The sequence below is a fragment of the Rhinolophus sinicus genome, linkage group LG03 (genome assembly GCF_036562045.2).
Source record: "Rhinolophus sinicus isolate RSC01 linkage group LG03, ASM3656204v1, whole genome shotgun sequence".
Taxonomy (NCBI): Eukaryota; Metazoa; Chordata; class Mammalia; order Chiroptera; family Rhinolophidae; genus Rhinolophus; species Rhinolophus sinicus.
Window position 1 is genome coordinate 101,452,068 of NC_133753.1, and position 25,275 is coordinate 101,477,342.

The window sequence follows — 25,275 nt, forward strand, 5'->3', positions numbered from 1 at the left end:
CACCTGAGGAGTAAGAAAACGTTTTGTTAGCATCTTGGTAGATTGTCTCCCTTTGTGGTTCCCTCCCAGATCTGCAGGTCACAGCCCTGGGGCTGGCACAGAGGTAACTGGCACTGGGCAGCTGGCTTCCCAGGAGGGCATTGCCCCAAGCATGACTGCGGACGTGCGGCCCAGAACCAGCTCCACAACTCCCAGCTGGGTGATGCTGGGCAGCTTCCTGAATTTCAGTGAGCTGGTTCCATTTCGTGGGAGCATCGACACCTGCCGGAGGAACCCAGGAGACATTCTGAGGCGGGGGAGGGGTAGCTAGCACAGGTTCTATTTTCTGTTACATTGTTTTCTTTTTCTATTTTGTTCTTTATACACTACATGCACATTTCAGCAAATTCAAAAGATATTGAAGGTTTACAATGAAAAGTCAGTCTCTCATCACTCCCAGCCACACAAATTTCCTCCTCCGAGGTATCCATTATTCCTGGTTCCTGTGCCTCCTGGAGATAGACTGACTACAGTGTGTCAGTAGATATATATTTTCTTTTATACACAAATAGTAGCTTGCTGGTTGCACTTACAGTTTCGCTTATTTTATCTTGGAGAGCTGTGCATATCTGTGTGTAAAAAGCACCCTCATGGTCTTTGCCACTTGCCCAGTTTTCCGTCATGTGGACGTACCATCATTCTTGGATGGGTCACCTGTTAGTGGGTGGGCAGGTTGTTGCCATCATTTGCTTTCACCAAACAATAGCACAGCTCACACATCATTTTGCATGTGAGTGCATATAACTAAGGATAAATTCCAGGAAATGGACTCTCTGGGCCAGGAGATGCGTGCGAGGGACTTCTGTAGGATTTGCCGAATTTCCTGCTGCAGTGGTGGTTTCAGTGTACACAGCCACCCACATACAGAAGTGTGCCAGCTCCCCCATTTCCCCCACGTCCTCAGCAATCTGTGATCATCATCTAAGCAATGGGAAAACAATGGTTTTTCAGGGTACTTAGGGCTGTTTTATTAAGGTGGTTTATCAGGGCCGTTATCAGTCATCCTTGGTTACTAAGATTTGGCCCCTCTGCCTTGTGGTCCTTCAGGTATGTCTCCCTCCCACCCATCCTCCACCCTTGGGTTTGGGCCAGGCCACCTGGGGAGTAAGAAGACGCTTTGTTAGCTGCTTTGTAGATTGAGGGCTCATTCCGCCTGACTGTCGGCTGCTACTGAGGCCTGATTGATGGGTAATAAACAGGGAGGGCCTCTACCAAAAGTCTAGTGTTTGGGTATTGCTGCAGGCTAATCCCTTCACCTAGTTTGGAGACACACACCCCAAGGCCAACCCAGGGAAGCCCACGTTAAGACGCAATCCTTGCTCACCTCCAGTGCTTGGGAGCTCACCTCTTCCAAAGGCAGCTCTGTCCATCTTCAAACTATTCCATCTGTGAGCAAGGCCTGGACCCCCACCCCACTGAGTTCAGAGTGGTCCTTGGGGCCTAAACCATGGCTGTTCTTCCCAGAGCCCTCAGCCCACTCAGCTCCAAGCTCCATGTTAGCAGAGGGAGGGGCCTCGTTTGTCAGTGGGGATGCAGTGGGGAACAGGCGTCTGATCTGAGACCCACTGGTAGCCCCCAGGGAGCCTCCTCCTTCCTTCTGAAGTGGAGTGTGCTTCAGAATGCTGGGCACATCACGGGAATCTCAGGGAAATAGGGGTGACAGTACCTGCCTTACAAGTTGTCATGAGAACCAAATAAGGAAACTACATGGGTGCCTGAAGTCCAGGGGCATTAGATGTCATCTGGGGTGCAACATGGAGAAACTCAAGACCCTGCAGTGAATCCTGTCGCTCTGGAATGCCCAGCACCTGAACCCCTTTCCTCTGCCCAGGGCCCTCCTCTCTCCCCCACCCCCTCTTCTGAGGTAGGCCCCTCCCACACAGGTGCTGACAATGCTGTCACCGGTTTTCCCAGCCTCATGGGAATGAGGGGGGAGGCAGTAGTCCGGCAGTTATAGAGGCAGTAACCCCTGTCCAGTGTGGGCCTGAGATGAGGCCTCTGTGGCCAGGGCTGACAGAGAGGTGTATGCACCGAGTTCTAGACCCCACACTGACCTGCTCATTGTCCCCTAAAGAGCCTTCACTTTGTAATGGGTCCTCCTGGAGAGTAGTAGCTTCCAGAGTGAGGCTGGGGCCCGGGCCTCCCTGCTGTGCTTTATGCTGCACCAAGCAGACACAAACAGAGTAAACCCTCCCTTCTTCTGGGCACTAGACCTTTAGGGATGCCACCCACAATCCCCTTAGCCTTGTTGGGCCACATTTCCCTGGTTTCTGGTTCTAAACAACAGAAATCAGCTCCGACTAATTTAAACAGAAAGAGTGTGTCACTGATTTTCTGGGATGGCCACAGAACCAGGCCCAAAGGCCACACCCAGCCAGAAGCAATGCCCCAAATCACATGCCAGGGAGCCTCCCTGGCATGCAGACACCTCCCTGTCAGCCCCCGACAGACCCCTCATCTCATGCCCACACTGGACACCGGTTGCTGCCTCTATAACTGCCGGACTACTGCCTCCCCCCTCATTCCCATGAGGCTGGGAAAACCAGTGACAGGATTGTCAGCACCTGTGTGGGAGGGGCCTACCTCAGAAGAGGGGTTGGGGGGAGGGAGGAGGGCCCTGGGCAGAGGAAAGGGGTTCAGGTGCGGGCATTCTAGAGTGACAGGATTCACTGCAGGGTCTTGAGTTTCTCCATGTTGCACCCCAGATGACATCTAATGCCCACTAGATGACCCTGGACTTCAGGTACCCACGTAGTTTTCTTATTTGGTTCTCATGACAACTTGTGAGGTAGGTACTGTCACCCCTATTTCCCTGAGATTCCCGTGATGTGCCCAGCATTCTGAAGCACACTCCACTTCAGAAGGAAGGAGGAGGCTCCCTGGGGGCTACCAGTGGGTCTCAGATCAGACGGCTGTTCCCCACTGCATCCCCGCTGACACACGAGGCCCCTCCCTCGGCACAGCCCATTCATGGCCGTGTGCCTGGGAGCACAGCCTTTGAGCACCGGGACTCCTGGGGCAGAACATGGTCAACACAGAGGATTCAGCCAGGGAGGCGAGCCAAGCTTCCAGCACATTCCCAGAAACCAGCCTCTGGGGAGGGGGTGAGTCAGAGGGCAGAGCTAGGAGGCGAGCTCAGCCCCGGCTCCACCACTGGCCCAGACCCTCCATTTATTGGGGGGTCTACAGAGGGGATCCCTTTGCTAAGCAGGCTCCTGGCTTCATTTCCTATCTTCTCGTTCATTCGTTCACTCAGGCATCTGCTTATGTATTCCACATTCGTTGAGTACCTGCTGTGCATCAGGCCCTGTGCTGGCACTGGGGATCCAGAGAAAACCCCGCTATGGTCTCTGCCTTCAAGGGGTTCACAGTTGAAGGGAAGATGTGGAGGTAGCAGGAAGAGTAAGTGCTGGAGCAGAGAAATGAATGAGGACTAGCAAGGAAGGAGGGAGGGGTTTTCAAAGTGGAAGGGACATTGGAGCTGGATCTGGAAGGATGCACAGATATGTATGATGTGGTCAAAGCAGGAGCAGCCTGGTCAAAGGTGTGCAGGTGTGATGAAGACTGGGTGTTCTGGAAACATCCAAGAGGGAGCTGTTGAAAGCTTACAGTACATGAGACCAGAAAAGCAGATAGGAACCAGCCAATGAAGGACCTTGACTGGGGGGACAGAGCTTGGACCTTTTCCTGCACAAGGTTTGAGCAGAGGAGTGACAGTGGGGCACTTGAGTGCTGGAAATGCAGGGGGTTGACATTTTGAAGTGTTAGCATATGGATCTCCTTGCCACCCTGAACTTAATGTGCCCCTCACCCGCGTGGCCAGTTGAATAGCATATCCCTGCCCATACAATATTTTTAGGGACCCACAAAAATGTTATTTCTTTTAGAATCAGAAGAAGTAATGAATATAGTAGTAATGAATATGTAACAATGAATTCACCCTGGATTGTATTCATCTTTATATCAAAGTAGTCATAAAAGGGGTGGCCGGTTAGCTCAGTTGGTTAGAGAAACAGTGCTCTAATAACAAGGTTGCCGGTTCGATCCCCACATGGGCCACTGTGAGCTGCGCCCTCCACAGCTAAGATTGAAAGGACAACAACTTGACTTGGAAAAAGTCCTGGAAGTACCCACTGTTCCCCAATAAAGTCCTGTACCCCTTCCCCAAATTAAAAAAAAAAAAAAAGAAATCAGAGCACGTCACACTCTTAAAATAAAAAAACTAATACAATTTATATGTCAGTTATATCTCAATAAAACTGGAAATAAATAAATAAAAATACAGCCATATCTTGTTCCTCAAAAAATAAAAACAGAATTATCAATCCCACTTCTGAGTATATGTCCAAAAGAATTGAAAACAGGGTTTTAAAGAGATATTTTCACACTCATGTTCATTGTGGCATTTTTCACAGTAGCCAAGAGGTAGAATGGGTAAAGAAATTGTAACACACACACACACACACACACACACACACACACACACGAATGCTACTTAGCCTTAATAAAGAAGGAAATACTGTGATACGCTATAACATGAAATAACCTTAAGGACATTATGCTATGTGAAATAAGCCAGTCACAAAAAGACAAATGTTGCCTGATTCCACTTATAGGAGACATCTAGAGTGGTCAAACTCTTAAAAATAGAAAGTAGAATGGTGGTTGCCAGGGTTCTAGCCTGAGGGAGGGAGAATGGAGAGTTGTTATTTAATGGGTATAGGCTTTCAGGTTTGCAAGATGAAAAAGCTCTGGAGCTCGGTTGTGCAACAATAGATGACACTGCCGAAGTCTACACTTAAAAATGGTTAAGATGGTAAATTTTATATTATGTTTTTTATCACAATAAAAAAATGCAAATATATCTCAACTTTATATGTATTTTTTGGCTGTTAAAAAAGTATTTCAAAAGAATTTTATAACTTAGCTTTTGAAGCTGGTTGGATACAAGTAACTGATTTGATTTGCTGCTGGCCTTGATTTCTCTACAAACACCATGCATTCTTGGAAGGTTGCGGATTCTTCCAAAGTAAGAAAACGTGACCTACAAATTGTGACACACACTGACACGCTTTAAAACACTAAATTTAAAGATGGATGAAGCTGAAGTGGATGTCACCATTTCTAAAAGTGTTACATTTAGAAGATACTTAAGATATTAAGTAAACATTTACTATTTTTAAACACTTTGTGGTTTTAATATTTTGGAGCCAATGCCTTCCCGCCCGCCCCCACCTCAAGGATTTTAATGAGCTGGAGGCCCCACACCCACTGGGCCCCCACGGGAAAAGTGCCCAGAGGAAAGGTTTTCTCATGCCATCCTTTCATCCACGCCCCATCAGACAGTGGCTGCCGGTGCCTATCCTGTCAGAGGCTCAAGAGAGGACTTCTGGGAGGAGACAGGACAGAGGAGAATGGGGCCGCGAAAGCACTACTGTGAGTAGGAGGGAAAGCTTGAGAATGTGGATCAGAAGGAACAGGAAATAGGGAGCTGGGGGGCCGTGCTGCGGTGGCTAGGGCAGCCCTCACATGAAGGTCAGAGGCCCAGCTATGGACCTGCAAATGTTGGGAGTCTGAACTAAACCCAAGGCCACAGGAAGTCCTGGCCAGCAGGCTGAGTGACAGCAGTGTGCCAACAAATCTGAACTCGCCTATTGTCGGGAGCCTGGAAGGGGCAGGCCGAGAGGCATTCACAGGCCAGGCTGGGTTCTGTCCCCAGCTTCCCCGTGCTCCACCAATCCTGAAACCCCCATCCATTCCACTTAGGCAAATAGCATTAAATACAATTTAAAAACCGAGGCCCACAGCGGAGAGGCCCTGGAACCAGAATGTTGAGGTCACATGCTGACTCCACTCCTATAGTGACAGCACATGCCGAGTGACTGGGGGCCTTCTGGGCCTCCTTTGCCTAATCTGCAAAGTGGGGCAATGGTGGCTGCACCCCACAGCGTAGCTGTGAATAGAGCGTGCTGATGTCACCAGACCCCAGGAGGCACCATCACGTATTAAGCACTTTGGGGACATCGGCTCAGTCCTTGCAGGAGCCTGGGGCTGTTTTTATCCTTCCCTTTGTGGGTGGGGAAACCACTGAGCCAGCTGCTGCCACTCCTGGGCCAAGCCTCATGGCCGTGGATGTCACCACAACTCTGGACTAAATGCTGGTGTCGTGTCTGCTTTATAGGAAAGGAGCTGCATAGTCACTTTGACAAAGTAGTTCACTCCTAGCACAGCCCCTAACCTCCCTGGGAGGACAGACAGACAGACCCTGCTCAGAGAGAAAGACAGAGAAACTGATGGAGATAGTCAGAAGGAGAGAGAGAGAACAGAGACGGAGGGGACTGCTCCGAGACCCTGGACCGAGGTGGGGACAGAGGGAAGGGGAATTTTGCTCCCCAATTCTCCCCAGGGACCCCTTATAGGTGGATGGAATGGAAACAGGTCTCAGGTCCTTCTGCATCCTCAAGGTGGCTGACAGTGGTCTTGGAAGAAGACAAGGCTGGCAGAGGTGGGCACAGGGCTGGTGACAGGTTCCCTATGGGCACGGGGGTCCCCACAGTGCAGGCCATGACTGCCAGGAGGGAGCTTAGTGGTGCCTTTCTCTGGGGCCTTCCCAGAGCTTCAGTCACTTAACTCCTTCAGTCCCAGCCTCTATGGGTGAAAACTGACCCTTCCCAAAGTGGGAAACTGAGGCATGGTAAGGTCAATGAAAAACCGGAAGTCCTGAGTGTCATCTGCATGCTGAAGGCTGGGTCCAGGTCTCTGCCAGGGACTTCAGGCACAACCAAGTACACACCCTTCCCAGGGAGAGGGCTTCCTGGAAGAGGTGGCACCAGGCTGGCCTTGACGGAGTAGGACTGGGGCTGGGAAGTAGGGGAAAAGGGACACAGCTCTCAGGGCAGCCCCTGAGCAGAGATGGTCCAAGGCTGGGGGAAGCAGCATGATTCCAAGAAGACCTTGGCCTCCAGGGCCTGGCCAGGCCTCTCCTGGCTCCAAGGATAGAAGGATGTAGTATGTGTGCCAGACCTGGGACTTGGTGTGGGGCCAGTGCAGCTGCAGCCGCAACATAAACCTGTCATGGCTTCTGGCGCCACAGCCTCCCTGCTCCAGCTCAGGACAGGACCCTGGCTAGGCTGACACGAACCAGGAGCCTTAGGGTGAAGGATGGAACCGTCAGGATGGATGGGTGGGGTAGGAGGCAGAGGCACTCCTGGTGCTCAGCCTGCTGCAGCTCAGAGAGCTTTTGCACACCCTTCAGCCCCTCTGGGCAAGCACTCCCCTCCGCTGGCACCCTGTCCTCTGCTTTCTCAGATCCTGGTGCACTGTGGGTGCTTGGGCACCCAGCCTCTGCGTGCAGCCTAGCCCTCAGATCACTGGGGCCCCCTGCCCTAGCCACCCACCCCTCCTAGCATTTCTGCTTCTGCTCTGCCTGAGAGCTTCTGTGCGACTGGACCCCACACTGTTGCCTTACAGCTGCCAAACCGTCTGTTCCCCGCGATCTTCCAAGAATTTCACAAGGGAGTGCCTCAGCAAACTGAGGCCCGATGGAGAGATATAGGAAAAGCTCCTTTGAGGGGAAGTCTCAGCAAACTGAGACCCGATGGAATTATTTCAGTCCCTCCCCTTCAGTGGATTCCTTGGAGATGTGCGTGTGTGAAGGCAAAGTCCAGGCTAGAACACAATGGGAACTTTTGGAAAGACAGCCAGCAGGCTACGGAACACACAGATTTTGAGATAAACAATCATTACTTCTTTAGAAGTTTACCTATAAAAACTACATGTTGGCCCTATTTGGGGTTCAGTCCCTGAGACTGTCCCCCCCGCCGCTTGCATTCTATTTGTGGCTACTGTCTTTTCTTAACCCTGCACCACCCTTCTCCGTCCCCCCAACCCTCGTCATGCTGGATGCGACACCACACAGTTTCTTTCTCACCCGTGTCTCTCTGGCCAGTGCCTGAGTGAGGGGCAGCCATGTTGACAGCGTGGGCAGTGCAGGGGGACCAGGCCGACGGCTCCCCACATTCTCAGCTGTGGCTGCAGTGGCATACAGCAGGTGCTCCGCAGATACTTGCTGAATAAACATGGACTTCTTTACTTCCACTAAAACTGGAATCTTAAATGAACAGCTTGTTGAATTTTTACACATGCATACACCTGGGTAGCCATCACCCAAATCAAAGTATAGAATGTTCCCAGCCCCCAGCAGCCTCCCTCGTGCCCCAGGCCAGTCACTGCCACCCCCAGGGATACACTGTCTCCTGCCTTGATCACCACCGGTTAGTCTGGCCTGCTTTTGCTCTCTAGATGGATGGAATCATACCGCATACAGGCATACCTCAGAGAGATTGTAGGGTCAGTTCCAGGAGACCGAAATAAAGCGAGTATCACTATAAAGCAAGTCACATGAATTCTTTGTCTCCTAGTGCAGATGAAAGTTATGTTACACTATATTGTAGTCTATCAAGTATGCAATAGCACTGTCTTAAAAATGCACATACCTTAATTAAAAAATACTTTACTGCTAAAGAATGCTAATCATGATCTGAGCATATTGGAAAAATGCTGCTGATAGGCTTGCTTGATGCAGAGTTGTCACAAACCTTCAATTTGCAAAAAAAAACCCCACAATATCTGTGAAGCACAAAAAAGTGAGGTATGCCCATGTCGTCCTCTGTGCCACGCTTCTCCTCGGCGTAGTACTGGCCGGGACCCCCCACGTTGCTGCGTGTGTCATCAGCCCATTCTTCTTTGTTGCTGAATGTATTCTACAGTGTGGAGGCAGTTCCCTCCGCGGTTTGCTGATCCCTTCATTCCTGGGTGGGCACCTGCACTGCGTCCGGAATAAGACATGTGTTCTTGCATATGTCTTCTGGTGAACACGTGCACTCACTTCTCTGGGGGAAATACTCATGAGCAGAACTTGGGTGGACATAAGAACCCTGAGTCCTAAGCAGGTCAATTCTTATCGTCCTCCCTGAACCTTTCACACCTGTCCCCTCCATCTCCCCAGTGGGCCCACCAGGTCTCTCCTCCACCTCCCTCCAGCGGCCCAGGAGTGGAAATTCCAGATTCCTCAGCCTTGTTTGGCAGGGCAGCCATCCTGACCTCACTCCTGCCACCCCTGCGTGCCCAGGGCCCCCTCTCACAGCTGAAGGGCCCACTGGGCTGGTCAGCAAGGGGAGAGGGCTCTGTTCCCTAAGGGGACACAGAACTTTCTTCCTGCAGGCTGAGAGATCTGTCTACTTGGCATCTGTCCTTCTGTCCTAGCCACCCTCTCCCCATAGGACAGGCAGTGTGGCCAAGCTTCTCCTGCCGCCAGTGCCTACATGGCAGCCCGGGGGCGGATAACAGGCAGCCGGGGACTCCCAGAAAGGTGGGGAGGGAGAGAACAGCCCAGAGACACATGTCCCCACTCCGGGGCCTGAGCCTGGAGATGCAGGCCCAGTCTCTTCTCTGCTTGAGCATAGGGGCAGCTTTATAACTCTTGGGGGCCTTAGCACGGCCCCAGTATCCCTCCAGCGTCCAGGAGGGATTCAGGACGTGTTCTTCCCTCCATCCTGGCCAATTGAGTCTTAGAGGCAGGTCAGGCCAGTTAGAGACAACCAAAGCCATGGTGGCCACACCCTCCCCAAACTGCCCAGGCTGGAGCAGGCCCACGGTGTGAAGGAAGGGGTCCCCTGCCCTGTCAAGGCACAGAGGGCTTCCATCCAATGTCGCTGACATTCTCAGAGACTTCTCTGGGGCCGGTGGCTGGTCAGAGAGGTCAAGTCCAGCAGGCAGGCAGGCTCCGTGACCAGAGGTGCTGTCGCCCACCCCACCCTTGGCCCTCAGCCCAGACCCAGGTTCCTCGCTTCCCAGAAGTTCATCCCCCTGAATGGTGTTACGTGCTTTGCCCTCATTAACCTTTTGAACCGTCCAGAAATGAGTAGAAACGCCCTGCCTCATCCTCCTGCTGAGGAAGCTGGGGGCGGGAGTGGGGGGGGTGAGAGGACCCCCGGGGCTGCTGCCCAGATCGGGGGCAGGGGTGTGAGAACTGGGCATCCCTGTCTTCCTACCGAGGGCCCTGCAGCCCCCTACCCTCCAGTCAAGCTCGGAGACCCTTCCCTGACCCCCTTCCCCAGTTGGGTTCTGGTCCCCTGTGTTTCCTACCCTGGGGGCACTTACCAGGCTTCGTGAGGCTAATGACGGGCTTGCCCGAGGATTTCAGTATTCACAAGTGAATTGTTCAGGCCAGTGCCTGCGCCCAGTAAGTGCTGTGCAGGGCTCAGCCCTGCTGAATCGCCATGTCTTCTGTGAGTGGCTTTCCTTGGGTTGGGTTGGAGTAACCAGAAGTGGCTGAGTCCCCATTTCTGTTTCTGCTGCTCCCCATCTGTCTCTCTCAGTCCCTTCACCCCCTTAGGAATGGATGGAGAGCCAGATTTGTGGGCATCTGGGAGATATTCTTGGAGTCCTTGAGATTTGTCCTTGGGGACAAATAACTCGCAGTGGGAGGAGTCACAGGTGACCACAAGGAGAAAATGACATTTGAGCTGAGTGTGAAGGACCAGGAGGATGTAGGCTCTAGGTGAAGGGGACAGGAGGCGGGGACAGCAGCAGGAGAGCAAAAGGAACAGCATGTGTGAGCCCTCAAATCATCATCCCCGACCCAGGAACCTGGAGCCCGAGTCTCGAGTCTCGGCAGCTCAAACCTCCCTGCAAGCAGGAATTCCAGCCCCTGTCCCCAGGGGGACCCCAGGAATAGCCTGCATTTGGCGTGGACTGTCCTCTCAGGAAGGGGCCTCCCAACAGAATGGCTCTCTCAGGTCACATGACTGGCATTTTTATGCCCTAAGTGGAATTTCCCCCAGGGAGCTTAGGCTGATGGGGTCAGATCCAGAAGTCGCCAGTCGCACAGACTCCAGAACCAGCTGATTGCTTCCTCTCAAGGGGCCTCATAGACCCCCCTGCCTGGCTGGCTTCTGGCACCACTGGACCCTTCAGACTCTTGTCTGTGAGCCCTTGTTCCCAGGAGAGCCCCAAGTCCCATGCCTAAGAGCAGGTGCAAATACACACTTGTAGGGACGGGAGAGGAGCTGCCCGATTTTCTACAACAGTCCACTCGGCCACCTGGGCTCTTGCTGCAGGGGACAATTGGATGTCTGGAGAGGGGGCCAGGGCTTGGAGACAGCACAGCACTACTGGAGGCTGCAAAGGGCGTTGGGGGCAGTGTCAGTGAGGGAGGGGGCCTGGGGTGACCCCCTCTGTACTTGCCAGTTTGCAGTTATGAGCTTTGAATGGTCCCCCATCCTGTCCCTGATGCACATTCTCTTTCTCCCTTTTCCTTCTGCTTCATTTTTGCCCCGTTATCCTACTGGGCCCAAACCTGGAACCAGCTTTCTGATTTTATCTTTTGTTTATTGGGAAAAGGCTGTGCCCATCTCTGGGCCAGCTCAGACGGCTTCCCCTTAGGAAGTGAGATGAGTTCCCACGGCATGTCGGAGTTAAAAATAGAGACAAGAACCAGAGCAAGAAAGAGGCAAAGAAATGTAAGAGAGAGAGAGACACAGAGACAGAGGCAGACAGAGAGGAAGACAGATTGGGGGGCAGAAAGAGGCAGCAGGAGATGCAGCAGGTCCCCTCCTCCCATCCATTTGTCCATTTATCCAGCTGATATCAGGTCACGTGCAGCCCACTGGATGTCACTTCATGGTTCAAGACCATTGTCCTGAGTCTGTTTTCCCCAGGTTTGTGCCCCTGAGCACTGGAGTGCTGAGTGGGGTGGTGAGGCCACACCCGAGGTCTGTGTTCCCCCACCAGGCTCCCAGGAGAACCCAGAGAAGCAAACCCCGGCTTGGCTGAGGTCCCGATGGGAATTCAGGTGGGGAGAATCCCACCCAAACCACGCTGGCTGTCCCATAGCCCGAGGTTGGGCTCTGCGCTCAGCACAGGCAGGTCCCAAGAAGGTGGCTTAAGTCTTTGTGGTCAGGCTGTGTCTATCCAATGTCCCCAGTGTGTATGATGGGGTCTTCTCTAGTATTTGCCTTGGGGCCGGGAGGACCACAACACCAGGAGGAGGTACGAGGCTGGAGGCAGCTCGAGGTTTGGCTGTGGGGGTGGTGTGGTTGCCTGAGGGGCCTCTGGGATATCCAGTCAGAGGCAGCCAGGGATCCAACACTCAGGCATCAGTCCTGCAGAGTCCCCTCTGCACACGCCCACCTTGAGCTCAGGCAGCCCTGTGTCTGGGACAGGACTCCATGGTTATCTGCCAGCCTTTCTCTCCAGGCTGGAGACTAGGATGGTGAGGAAGGGTCTGCTTCCACAGGATCTCATGGAGGGGCCCTATGCCCCTCTGTGATATTGTGATACAAGAAGAAATACAGTAGTGTCCCCTTATTCGCGTTTTGATTCCTATGGTTTTAGTCACCCACAGTCAACTGCGGTCCAAAAGTATTAAATGGAAAATTCCAGAAATAAATGTTAAGACAGGGGATTGTATGGTGTCACTAAATCTTCTATTTTTGATATTTGGACCTCTGGTGTAATTCAAATTAATAAGTGAATTTAGCGTGGGACATTTTGAGAGCTTTCTTTTCTTTGCCTTTTAATGATTCTGGTTCCTATATGTTTACTATGCTTCTATTTTCTATTTAGTTTCAATGTCTCTATTTACTTAGGCCCAGTGCTAGCTCTGTGACTTGGGAGAGGTTTTGCATCTGTATGGGATCCACTCTCCTGGCTCCAACTTAAATCTACATAACCTTCACAAAGTCTGCGAAACCCAGCTTTACCTCACCATCCCCCTCCCCCAACTACAGGAAAACATAAAACTTGAGACCAAACAAAGACTCAACACAGTAGTTTGCAGTAGTTTCCAGCAGACTCTGCCCAGCCCACCCTCCTCTTACCTTAATAAATCTTTTATATTTCGATCTGACTCGTGAATTCTTTCACGGCCAGCGAGCGAGCAGACACAACAATAAACAATTCATAAATTGTGTCATTCTTTTTAAATTTTTTTATTGGGGAACAGTGTGCTTCTTCAGGACCCATCAGCCCCAAGTCATTGTCCTTCAATCTAGCTGTGGAGGGTGCAGCTCACTGGCCCATGTGGGAATCGAACTGGCAACCCTGTTGTTGAGAGCTCGCACTCTAACCAACTGAGCCATCCGGCCGCCCCCTAAACTGTGTGTCATTCTGAGTAGTATTATGAAGTCCCACTCTGTCCCACCCGGGATATGAATCATCTCTTTGTTCAGTGTATACATTATATCCCCCAACACCCCCCATTAGTTACATAGTAGTCCTGTCAGTTATCAGATCGATTGTTCTATTTTATTATTAGTTATTGTTGTTAATCTCTTATTATGTCTAATTTATAAATTAAACTTTATCATAGGTATGTCTGTATGGGAAAGAACACAGTATATCAAGGGATCCCTGGTTTCAGGTATCCACTGGGAGTCTTGGAACGTATCCCGTGTGGATAAGGGGGGATGACTGTATATAGTTGGTCTTTGTCCCTGGTTCTCGGCACAGAACTCCTAAAATCCTTGGAATTTTGAGTAGTAAGAGAGTAGCATCTTTTGTTATTCATGTTGAGCCTTTTTCAACCTACCTGAGTTTATGCTACTGAGGCAAGCCCCTGGATAGCTTCTGGATGCAGGCTAGTCTCCAGAGGAACCAACCACGGGTTTGGAGGGTTGGAACTTTCAGCCCCAACCCCCACCCCCATGATCTCCTGGGAAGGGAGAGGGACTGGAAATTGAGTTCAATCACCAATGGTCAATAATTTAATCAACCTTGCCTGCATAATGGACCCTTCATAAAGAACCTAGAGGGTGGGGTTTGGAGAGCTTCCAGGTGGGTAAACACACTGAGGTGCTGGGAGAGCGGTGCGCTGAGCGGGCATGGAAGCTCTGTGCACCCCGTCCCCATCCCCTGCCCTATGCATCACTTCTGTTTTGCTGTTCCTGAGTCGAATCCTTTATCATAAATACTTAATGCTCAGTAAACTGAGTTCTGTGAGCCGTTCTAGCAAATTATTGAAACTGAGGAGGCAGTTACGGGAATCCCTGATTTATCACGAAGTCAGACGGAAGTGTGGGCACCCTCTACTTATAACTAACGTCTGAAGTGGGGGCAGTCTTGTGGGACTGAGCCCTTTCGCTGTGGGGTCTGCGAAACTCCAGGTAGTTCGTGTCAGAACTGAATTCAACTGTAGGACTCCCCCGGTGGTGTCCGGAGGGTTGGAGAACTGATTGGTGTGAGAAAACCCACAGATTTGGTGTCAGAAGTGTTGTGAGTAAAAAACAGATCATAGTACCCTCTAAGTTCATTCTTGGCCCTTCTCTATCCCGCTCCAGGTCCAGGAGGCTGGGACGTGGACCACACCATCCAGACCCCTCTGCCCTACTGCTTCTGGCCTGGTGTGGTCAGTGGAGGAACCATTGCGCGATTAGATGACAGGAGAGAGGCTGGAGTATTTACTCACTAGCTCCCTCTACTGGCTGCGTCCGTCTACCTACAGCCCCTGCTTTTGCCAGGCAGACCCTCGCCCATGGCTCCTGTTCACTGACTCTGAAACACCACTTCCTCCCTTCAGCCCTTGTGGCCCCAGCAGTGCACTGGGTCACCCTCTCCTGTTGGTTCCCCTCCCACACCTTTGTAAACTCCCTCAATTGCCCTGCTAGATGGTATGCCATCTGTTTCCTGCCAGGGCCTGACCCACACAGGGAGTCGGTTTGTGGAATGCAAAGCCTTAGAATCACCCAGTTCAACCTTCGCTTTTTACATAAGGGGATACTGAGGCTCAGAGAAGGTGAATGGTCTGCCCAGTCACACAGCCCCAGGTGCAGGGCTTGTGGCTGGCCTGAAAAGGCTGTGGAAAGACCAAGGCAAAAGCTGGAAGTCTGTTGGCCCTCCTCTCCCAAGGTCATGTAAGCATTTCCTCCGCTGCAGGAGCAGGATGTGTCTGCACCCGGCTAATAAACCAATTAGGGCCATGTGCACCACCCAGAGACAGGCTCCTGGAAAGCCAGCCGGCGCCCCCCTTCCGTGACCCGTGTCCCAGCGGGGGAGGCCCTCCCCCTGGCACAGGGCGCCTTCTGGCCTGGCCATTATACCCCAATTGCTCCTGGGCCTTTGCACAAGCTATTGCTCCTGCCTGGGCACCCTTCCAGTGTCCACTTGGCACAGTGCTGCCCTTTCTCCAAGGCCACACCTGCCCAGGAAGCCTCCCCCGAGCCTCATCTGGTTCTCAGATGCCTGCATTCCCTCCACTCTTGTGTGTAGTGCTAACCCTCTCCTCCCCGACAGTGATGGGCAACTTGAGGGCAGAACCTTGAGTCACCTCATGCTGTGAGGGCTGGTGGAGTGGAGCTGATGATGAAAATGCTGGGTGTCTGGTAGGTTTGGTGCTGTGTCTGCTCTGGGCTGAGCCCAGGTTTCTCTAGGAGCTGAGTTTCAAACGCACTTCCTGCTCCCTAGGCCCCTGTGAGCACAGGGGTGGGTGCAGCTTAGAAACTGCACCTCTTGTACAGGAATCGGAGGAAGGGAAGGAAGACTGCTCTAAGTCCTCCAGCCAGGAGGCGAGGCCAGCTAGCGAGAGGGGCCACAAGTCCACTGCTGGGGATGAGGAGGCAGCAAGTGTCAGACATGCAGGGCAGGGTGAGCCTGTCCACCTCCATGCTTTGGCTTCACCAGTGGGCAGTGCCATCATCCTCATTTTGCAGATAGGGGCACTGAGGCCCTAAGAGAGGCTTGCCCTGCCCTAGATGGCTCAGCTGGCCTAGGACCCGGGGCCTCAGCCCTGAGAACCACCCTCTATCCCCACTCAGAGGATCTGGGGACCAGGATGGGGAGACTGTCCAGGTGTACAATGACACAGACATATAAGGGGGTGTTGGGAACATTTATTTCTGAGCTCTGGAAGCGTCAGGACAGGCCCCCAGCCCAGGCTCTGCAGCCTGGACCAGGGAGGAGGTCGAAGGGCAGATGGGAGCCCCCTGGAGCCCCTCAGGAGCCCCTCACAGCTGGAGGGCTAAACATGTGGTGGGGGTTATATCTTCTCATGAACACTGACTCCCCTGGTCCCGAAATGGGGGTGCTCCCACAGGTGTCATAGCTTGGGTGGGGGACAGAGAGGAGAGAGGGAGAGAGAATGATGAACGTAGGGCCTGATCAAAGCCCCCCGGCCCAGGGCTTGGAGCTCTAGGCAGCACTGGAGAAACTGAGGCTGCATTGGCCTGGCTGGGTTAACCAAAGGAGACTTGGCTATTCTTCTAAACCTCACAAAACCAGGTCCCCTCGCCCAACCCTTTGTCATCACCCAGCTTCCATGCTCCCCTCTTCCACTCACCACACCCCAGGATGCCTCTAAAACATCATCTGCCTGTCTCCCCTAATCAAAACCCACTGCTGGCTCCCTCTGGCCTTCAGGATTCAGCCACTTCCTTAGCTGGGAAACAAGGCCCCTGCCTTGCCCTGCTGTCCAAAACCCTCCTGCCCCAGCACCTCTTCCTCTCCCTTCTCCCCACATCCTACCCAGGGACCAGGTTCCCCTTTGCTCTAGATGGCCTTGTGGCCACCCCGTCTTCACCAGGCCCCGGTATTTGACCTCTGAAGGCAAGTTAAGGCAAAGCTCAGTGCTTGGCCTAAAAGCAATTCACCTCCACCTGGATGAGTGGGCGTCCCGCCCCCACTCACAATTCCAGCTGTTGCCACCAGGGGGCGGTGGTGCCCGCTCAGAAATTGTGGGCCTAGTGGGCAAGTGGCAGGCAGAGGGACAAGGGAGGGAGAGGCTCAGAGGTTCTGGAACCTTGGGAATCCCTTGATCAATCATTGTTACCCCTGCCTGGCCTCCAGGGAAACCCACTCCTCATGGCTAGCAAGGGGGAGCTGGGCTGGGGTCCTGGGCGGAGGGCTGCTGTGGAAGTGAGGGAAGGAGAAGGGACTACCGGTGGCCCAGGTCAGGTACCCCACCTCTCCCAGGGGCCCGGGCGGTCTAAGCCCTGTCCACATACCAGGTGTAGATGAGCAGGGCGAGGAGGGCGGTGAGGATGACAGCCAGCAGGACCGACAGGACGGCAATGATGACCAGTGCACCTGCACTCCGTGGCCCGGGGGTAGCCTGCAGTGCCTCCGCTGCGGGGGAGGGGGAGGGGCCCACAAGTGGGGGGGGGATGCAGAGAGGGAAGAGATCTGATCTGACCTGAGAAGGGGGACCTGGAACCAGAAGGGGGCCTCCAGACCCCACCCCATCCCCACCCCTTCAGGGGAGGGGCACCTACAGACCCCAGGATGGTAATGATGACTGTGAGTGACTGGGGTGGCCCACCCCCAGTCCTCAGGAGCCCTCCATACCCCCAGCCGTCATGTGTGGCCTGCTCATCTGGCCCCATACCTTGCTGCAGACGGGTCTCACTGGACCACTCTGTCTCAGCCAAGGGTCCTCTGTCATTCATTACCAGGAACTTCACTCTGAACAGGAGACCCAGCGTTGGGTGTGGGGGTCCCCGGGTTCTGAACGCTTGGGCCCTGGTGCCTGTCGGGCTGTCCCCTTGATTCCCAGGGCCTGACAGGTGGGGGAGCTTAAAGCATGGCCTTGGAGCCCGCCCACAGGGCCTCCAATCCCAGCTGTGACATTTCCCAGCTGTATGACCTTGGGTGCACCCCTAACCCCCTCTGGGTCTCAGTGTCTCCACTTGGGAAATGTGTGTGGAGTGGACTAGATGCCCCAGCATGGAACATCAGTGAATCAAGCTCTGAGTGAGGGGAGATGGGTCAGGGAGCCAGTCCCTCCCTGTGGCATGCCCCACCTGGATGGGGAGACACCACCTGTGGCATCCAAATGGCCCTTGGGGGCAGGGGCTCGAGTCAGGAGCTATCTGCTCAAGAAAGGCAGGAGAATTCACCCTGGCCTCCTCCCATGGCATAACTAGAGCGGGGAACCCAGGCATCCAACTGGGAGCTGCCCTGGGCTCAGGTTTGGGCACAGGCCACAGCAGGGTCTGGCAGAGCTGCTCACCGGTAGGGGCCTGGGCCCGGCAGGGGGTGGTTGCATCCCCTTGTCTTTGGGGAGCATCTGGTGTCATTGCCAACGCGGAGGACCCGGAGCTGGTTGCCAGGCTGGCCACCTGGATAGAGCGCCCGGTTGGCCATCAGCGTGAGGTAGTAACCCCTCTGGGGGAGGTCGGCAGGGACCGGAGAGTCCTCCACCCTCTGTGGGGCAGTGATGTTCTGGGCAGCTGAGGGTGGCATATGGGTCAGACAGCAGGGGCCACATGGGCAGGGTCCGGCCTGTCCCGCCAGGCCAGACCCCTCCTCCACACCCACCACATTCCTGGCAGCACCTCCTCTCGCACGCCCCCTGCCCATTTCACAGAGGGAAAACCGAGGCCGGCCCCCGTGGCACCCACCGTTGCTGCGGGCCACCACCAGCCAGATGGGGTCAAAGTCGGAGATGTTGAGGTGATTGAACTGGCCCTGCGGCTGCTCCAAAGTGAAGGTGGTCTGGGTGAGTTTCGCCGCCAGGGTGGCACTTGAGAGCTGGGGCACGTAGCTGATGTGCTCTGGGCCGGTGGGCAGCAGAGAGAAGAGGCTCAGCAGGACAACCAAGCCTCCACACCCCAGACTGCAGCGGGAGGGCACAGCCCTGCCCTGCGAGCCCAGTCTGAGAGAGGAGTTAGGGCTTTTCCTGGGATCTCCAATCAGGCATTAGTCAGGAGGGCTCCCTGGCAACTCCATGCCCATGGGGAATAGGTGGGTGGCCTGAGTCCAGCCCTGCCCCTGCCTTGGGAGCCTACTAGGGGGGCACGGTGGGAGGTCAAGGGGAGGCCCATCCGGCCTTGCCCTAACTGAGCACTGGGCTTTCCGTGTGATGGGCAGGGCCCAGGGAAGAGCGTTAGAGGCACAGAAGGCCCCTCCCCCTAGCTGCAGGCACAGTTGTTCTGGGGAAGGGGGCTCAGGTCTTTTGGGGTAACAGTCAGATTTGGAGGAGCCTGAATCCTACTGATACCCAGGGACCTTGAGCTCTGACTCCCTGGGCCTCAGTTTACCTACTTCTCAAGTCCCTCCAGCTCCACCCACAGGGTCCAGATTGATTTGCTTGATGAGAGGAATGAATGGCTTGGGAGGAGCGGGGAGGTGACACAGGAAGGTCCGCACCAAGACCCCAGGCCCGGATGTGGGCCACCAGGAGGGGGGTGGTATCCTGGCTCAGAGCCTACACCTTCCCCTCCCCACCCAGTGCTCTGCCACCTTCCAACCCCCCCTAAGGCACCTTCCCCTTCTGGAACTTGTCCCCTTCTCAGCCCCTCACAACCTCATCTGGGAAAGGTCAGGGACAGCTGGGGAGGACAAGAAGCCCGGGTCCCCCTGGGCTCGTGCAGCCTTGCTGTGGGGGAGCTCAGAGCCCCCACCCCTCGCTGGGTCCCTTGAGAGCAGTGCTCCTCTCTTCAGCTCCAGACACCAGAGAGCCCGAGAAAAATGAGGTGAGCTTTTATGCACGTCTCCACAACCCTCGCTTGCCTTCCGTTCAGTTCAGTTCAATTCAATTCATTTCCTTTTAATTCTGCTTTAACTCCCAAGGCTCCGAGCTGGGACCCTCCCTTCTCTGAGCTCCCAGGTCTGTCGCTGAGGCCCAGTGCACACTGCACACAGCAGGTACTTACTGTTTATTTAATGAGGGAAGAGGAGTCGAGCCGCAGAGATGGGGGACTGTATCTCTAAGCCCCTCTAATTTAAGAGCCAATGGTGAACTATGTCTGCAGCCCCCTCAGAGATCTTCCATTTGGAGTTGTTCTTGGAGACTTGTTTTAACCTCTCCTCAGGGCCAGGAAGGGATGAGCCGCTTGGTGAGAATTGGGTGGGGGCTCAGAGTGCATGGGGATGAGAAACCCAAAGAGAAGAAGGAAGTATTACTTGCTCCCCTGACTTGGGGTGTCTGTCTTGTGACCTCTCTGGTGGGCTGTCTCTCCAGCCACACCCAGGACCCAGTCTCCACATTTGGGGCTTGGGAGGCAGCTGGGGAAGGTGGGGTCTGTCCTCCTGAAGCCCCTGCCACTCCCCTTCACTCACCCAGGCCCATCCCCAGCTGGAGGCAGGTCAGCAGCAGCAATGGTGGCATCAGCAGCCCAGACTGTCCCCTACTGAACCCCATGGCCAGTCCAAGTGTCCAAGCGTCTGTCTGTCTGAGAGTCTGTCTGCAGCATCCAGAGTCCTGGAGCTCTGCCCTGAGTGTTGGTTGGGGGAGGCTGCTTCTGGCACCTCCTGCTGTCCCTCCCAGGTGCCCCCTCCTCTCAAACAACTGGTTGGACAGGTTTGGGGGCAGAATCTGCTGGCCCCAAGGATTTGGCATTGCCAGGGAGGGGTCTGAAGAGAACAATTAATTGCTGCCTCCAAGACAAGTTCAGACACCCCTTCCCCCACTCCAGGAAGACCAGTCCAGGGTGGGGCTCAGAGAGAGAGGCAGCTCTGGGGCCAGGGTGATGACAGTGCTGCCAGGCCTTGTGGTAGCTCCAGGTCCAAATAATCCCCAACCAGGCAACTTGGCACTCTCTATAGCCCCGCTGTGTGGGAGGGAGTTTTCTAGAAGTAGCATAGAGAAAAGGAAGGGGGCTTCTCCAAGATCACCCAGCCAGCCAGGGCAGAGCCCGAATTATAGGGTCATGCCCAAAGGCAAGTTTGGGGACACTACCTGCTGTCCCCCTGCAGCCTGGCCCCTGGAGGGGGCTCTCCGACATCACCCGACCTCCTGTCATCGTCCAGGTGACCTGCCCTCTCTCTGTGGCCACTGCAAGGGGAGGGCAATCCCTCTTCAACATAGGAGATTCCCGGATGGGACCCTGGGCAGGTAGACAGAGCATGAACTCACCCTGTCTCACCTGGATTGGGGCAGCAGCCCTTCACAGGCTCCCTGCCCCAAGCACCAGCCCCCCTCAGCCCAGTGTCTTCACCTTCCCCAAACTGAATCTCCTAATTATTATAATGCATTTATGCTTTCTTTGATTGCCAGCCCACATACACTATTTTTCTTTCCAAAAATACTTAAACCGTGCCAATTATTACAGTGAATTTTAAAAAAAACAACGAAAAAAAAACACGTAAGTATTCCAAAACAACATAATTAACCAGTATGTTTTTTGTGACCAATTCTTTACTCAGACATGTTAGCAGATGGTGTCAGACTTTTCAAGATTTAAAATTCCTGTATATCTTCAGTGATTGGCTCAGCCCTAAGAGAACTGGGGGACCAAAACCAGAGCAAAGGCTCAGGGAAGGCAGATGACGTGTGGGTTGTCTTGAGTGTGCCTGAGGTAAGCCGCAGCCCCCTCTCACAGTGCTCCTGGGGGCTCACACCTCTGCCCCTTTGTTCAGGCCAGTCTCTTCCAGAAGGCCTCACTACCTGGCAATACCCAGGGAACTTTTGTCCTTCTGTCCTACCTACCCCAGGGGTTGGCGCTATTAGAAATGAGCCCTGGCTGGCCGTGGGGCCTCCCCTAAGTACTCCCCCTGCGTCTGGCGAGCACCTCCTCACTGTGCATTGTTATATCAGGTGCACCGCTCTGCACAGTGTGCCTTCCTTCCTCCTGCTGAAAGTTCCTAACTCACAGGGGGGGAGGGGCATGGGTTCTCAGCCTCTCACACAGGCCCTCCACAAAACAGCCATTTGGGCACGATGGAGTGACGCTGCTGCACTTCAGATACAGGTAGGTCACCCTGCAATCAGCATTCAGCCATAGGATGCAGAGGTGGGACAGGCAGAATTTTAAGCAAATATGTGGGCCTTGGAGAGAGGGCATGACCAGGGCTGCTCGGCACAGGCGAATAAGAGAGGGGGGCATGAGTGGGTCCGACTTGGCCCCAGCTGGCGAGTTTCGGTCAGACCCAGCCATGGAGAGGCTCTCTTCCTCTCCCCAGCTTTTTACCATAGAAACGGCCACACCTTTAGAAAAGTTGAAAGTATATAGTACCATGAAAGCCCATACATGAGCCTCCACCCAGATCCAACAGTTGTTTACATTTTGCTTTATTAGCTCTGCATTCCCTCCCTTTATCTATATAGATTTACTAGATGTATATACTGTTACTCTTTGTATATCTATATATACTTATATGTATATATTATATATGCTTCTAATACATATGTGTTTATATCACATATACATATATCATAGATTCTTATATATATTTATATATAATACATATTAATAAATATGTATATATCTACATTTCTCTCCTTTTTGAAAGGTGGTTGAAAGCAGACATCATAACATGGGAAGGGCTTGCTTCATCCTTTTGAAAACACGTTCATCGTGTCCCCATGTCCTCAGAGGTAGGCAGGGCAGGCATTCTTATTAATCTCATTATACAGATGAGAAAATCCGGCCCGAGAGAGAGGAACTTCCTGCAGCCCTGTGGTGGCAGCGGCAGAGCTGGAATCAGCTGCATCTTCCAACACCCAGGCAGGACGCTCTCTCTTTTCCCTTTTTTATCTGTGTTTACTTTGGGGCCTCAGGAGCTAGCAATTCAGCTTCCTTCTTAGATCTTGGCAGCGTCATTACTCCTCTGTACGGCCTGCTTTTATTTTGTTACTTTTTCCCTTCGCGCCCATCTCTCACCCAATCCTGTGCCTCCTTCCGTTCAGAGTGTGGCAGCTGTGATATATATTATGGTCTTTGTCTGTGGTGCCTGGCACAGAGCCCCTACAGGGGCATCTTTTATTCCCTGAAATAGCTCTAGAGGAACAAAGGTGAAATGGCTGTGTTTTGTTTCCAAAACCAGCCGTTTCAACCACACCCGAGTTTATGTTAGTGAGATGATCTTTGGAAGGACCCTAGAGAACCCAAGGATGGGGACTGGTTGCCAAGGGAACCAGTGATAAGAGGGTTGGAACTTTCAGCCCCATCAGGGAGAGGGGCTAGAGGTTGAATTAATCACCCCATGGCCAATGGTTTAATGAAATCTCCATAAAAACCCCAAATACTAAAAAAACCCTAAAATACTGAAAAATCATACCAATTTCAAATGATATGATTTGAAATACCATTTTTATCATACACCACAGGTGTGGGCAGTCTTTGAAGTCTCCTCTCAGCTTGATTCTGGACAAGCTCCTATATGTATCGGTGTCCACAGTACTGCCTGTTCCAGGCACCTGCTGGCTCAGTTTATCTCCCAGGTAGTGGTGTGAGGGCTTCTTCCCAGACTCACAGGTCCCCAGGAGTCCCTCCTGGTCCTGCATTCCTCCTGGGGCTGCTGCAGGTGACAGCAGTGGAGCCAGGCAGGAGACAAGCAAACACTTGGCCAGGCTGGGGGGCGCTCCTTCCCACAGCACTGGAAGGGGCCTGCTACCTGGGGATAAATGGACATCACCAGAGTAAGCCACTCCCAGGAGTGCCACTATATGGCAGAAATGACAACAGCAACAAGGGGCACCAGGGCAGACCCAAGGCCGGAGACCCCACCCCCACCCACCACCACTTTCCTAGCCAGGGTCAGCGCTGGGGTTTTGGCACAAGCTCAGGAGGGGAGATAAGTTACCGTTACTGGACCTACAGCTTGAGGGCGTGGACACTAGAAACCAGCGCTGTGATGACTTAGAAAACAAACTCAAGGCTCATTTTGGTCACAAACTTTTCACTATGTTCACTTTACCACAGGATAAATGATTCCTCATAATCATGAGTCACCAGTTGGCTGTGTCATTGTTTGGTGAATGTCTCTTTTCTCCATTAAGCTGTATGCAACTCCCTGAGGTTAGGGATTGCATCTATTTAGTTACCCACGGAATCCCTAGTGCTGAGCCCAGGGTCTGGCACGGCACTTGTGCTCAGTAGTCATTTTGCCTGTTAATATGAACCCCTTCTTGCTGTATGGATCTGGCCAGGTGGCCTGTGGGTATCATCTGTAGTGTCAGGCTGATGCCCAGAATGTCTTCGCTTCTGGGCAGAGACCAGCTTCCCTGCTGTGTCCCCTCTTCTTCCTTGTCCAGCCATCCCCAGCCCCAGTGAGTCCTAGTGTGGAGGGAATGGCCCAGAATGCCCAGAGGGGCCGGGATGGTGGGGGAGGAGGGGTGCCAAGCCCTGGGGAATTGTCTATTCCCAAGGACCAATTTCTGTGTGCCTTTGGGGTGACTCATGGGAAGGGGTGGGGCTCCCACCTACCTCCTCCTGTGGGGCAGCCAGATAAAGGCTCCCAAAGGCCCACCCAACCTCTGTCACCAAACAAGGCCCACGTTCCTTTGGCAACCATCACACCCTGTCCTGCGGAGGGGCGCAGCAAGGTTCTTCCCCACCCTCGCCCAGCAGACAGAGGCCCTAAATCTGTGGCCTGGGAATTTGTCTGAGCAGGGAGGAGAAGTGCCGGTGACCTGGTCCCTTCCCCTCCCCCAGCTTGGCCTCAGGGCCACTCACCAGACCCCAACAGAGACCTGTCTGTGCTAATATCTAGGGGGAAAGACCTCACAGTTCATCAACCCCGCCTTGGGCCTGAATCTTTCTACTACGTGGTGGTGTGGCCCCTTCCTGGTCTGCTTGTACACAGCTCGCAACAGGAGCTCACCACCTCCGCAGTCTAGTTAAAGTATCACACATGTGGAATTATAAACCAGGAACCCTTTCAGTAGGTGAATGCCTCCTTTTAGTGAAATCTCACAATTTCGAGGCCAAGAGGCGGGGTGCCTGGCTCGTCCCTGATCCACTGAGCCTGGAGCTGGGGCCTTCCTGCTCTGGCCCTGCATCTCCCCACACTGGGGAGCTGGAGCTCAAAACACTGAGGCCTTCTTAGTTGTTACATTCAGTGCAACTGACACACTGTTTAATGAGGGTCAGCTATGTGCCAGGACCACTGGGTACGAGGTGCTGCAGGCAGAAGCTCTAAAGGAGAAGTGGGATTGGGAAAAGGACAGGCATTTTATCTATTCATTCCTTCAGCAGGTCATCGTAGAGCCCCTGCTCTGTGCCAGGCTCTGGGGTACCGCAGGGAATAAAAACCAAGTCTGACACTGTTTGGGAGAGACAAACAATAAATAAACAAATGCAGGTATAATGGAATGTCTGGTGGTGACACAGGCTTTACAGAAACAAAACTAGGAGGTTAGAGTTATGGAAGAGGGGAGCTATTTTAGGTAGGGAGGCCATGGAACCCTGACAAGGTGACATAAACAGAACCTGAATGAACCAGGGAGGAGAACCATGGGATCTCCTGAGAGAGTGCTCTCCTGGGCAGAGGGACCAGTGGGTGCAAAGGTCCTGGGGTCAG

The 25,275-nt window shown here is 53.4% G+C and overlaps 1 protein-coding gene and 1 long non-coding RNA gene across 2 annotated transcripts; both read right to left on the bottom strand.

The window, feature by feature from the left end:
- Positions 1-4,247: 4,247 nt before the first annotated feature.
- LOC141570650 (uncharacterized) lies at positions 4,248-10,700 on the bottom strand. Its single transcript, XR_012494909.1, has 2 exons — positions 10,201-10,700; positions 4,248-8,866 (listed from the first exon to the last, which is right to left on the bottom strand). It is a non-coding gene; the product is annotated as an uncharacterized LOC141570650 (long non-coding RNA).
- A 5,247-nt stretch (positions 10,701-15,947) lies between these two features.
- On the bottom strand, positions 15,948-18,765 carry LOC109458772 (uroplakin-3b-like protein 1). The gene is given in 7 exon segments (XM_019752688.2): positions 15,948-16,138; positions 17,037-17,157; positions 17,417-17,493; positions 18,041-18,260; positions 18,432-18,633; positions 18,636-18,728; positions 18,730-18,765. Coding segments are annotated over 7 exon segments (858 nt in total). The 3' UTR covers positions 15,948-16,029.
- Between the last annotated feature and the right edge of the window lie 6,510 nt (positions 18,766-25,275).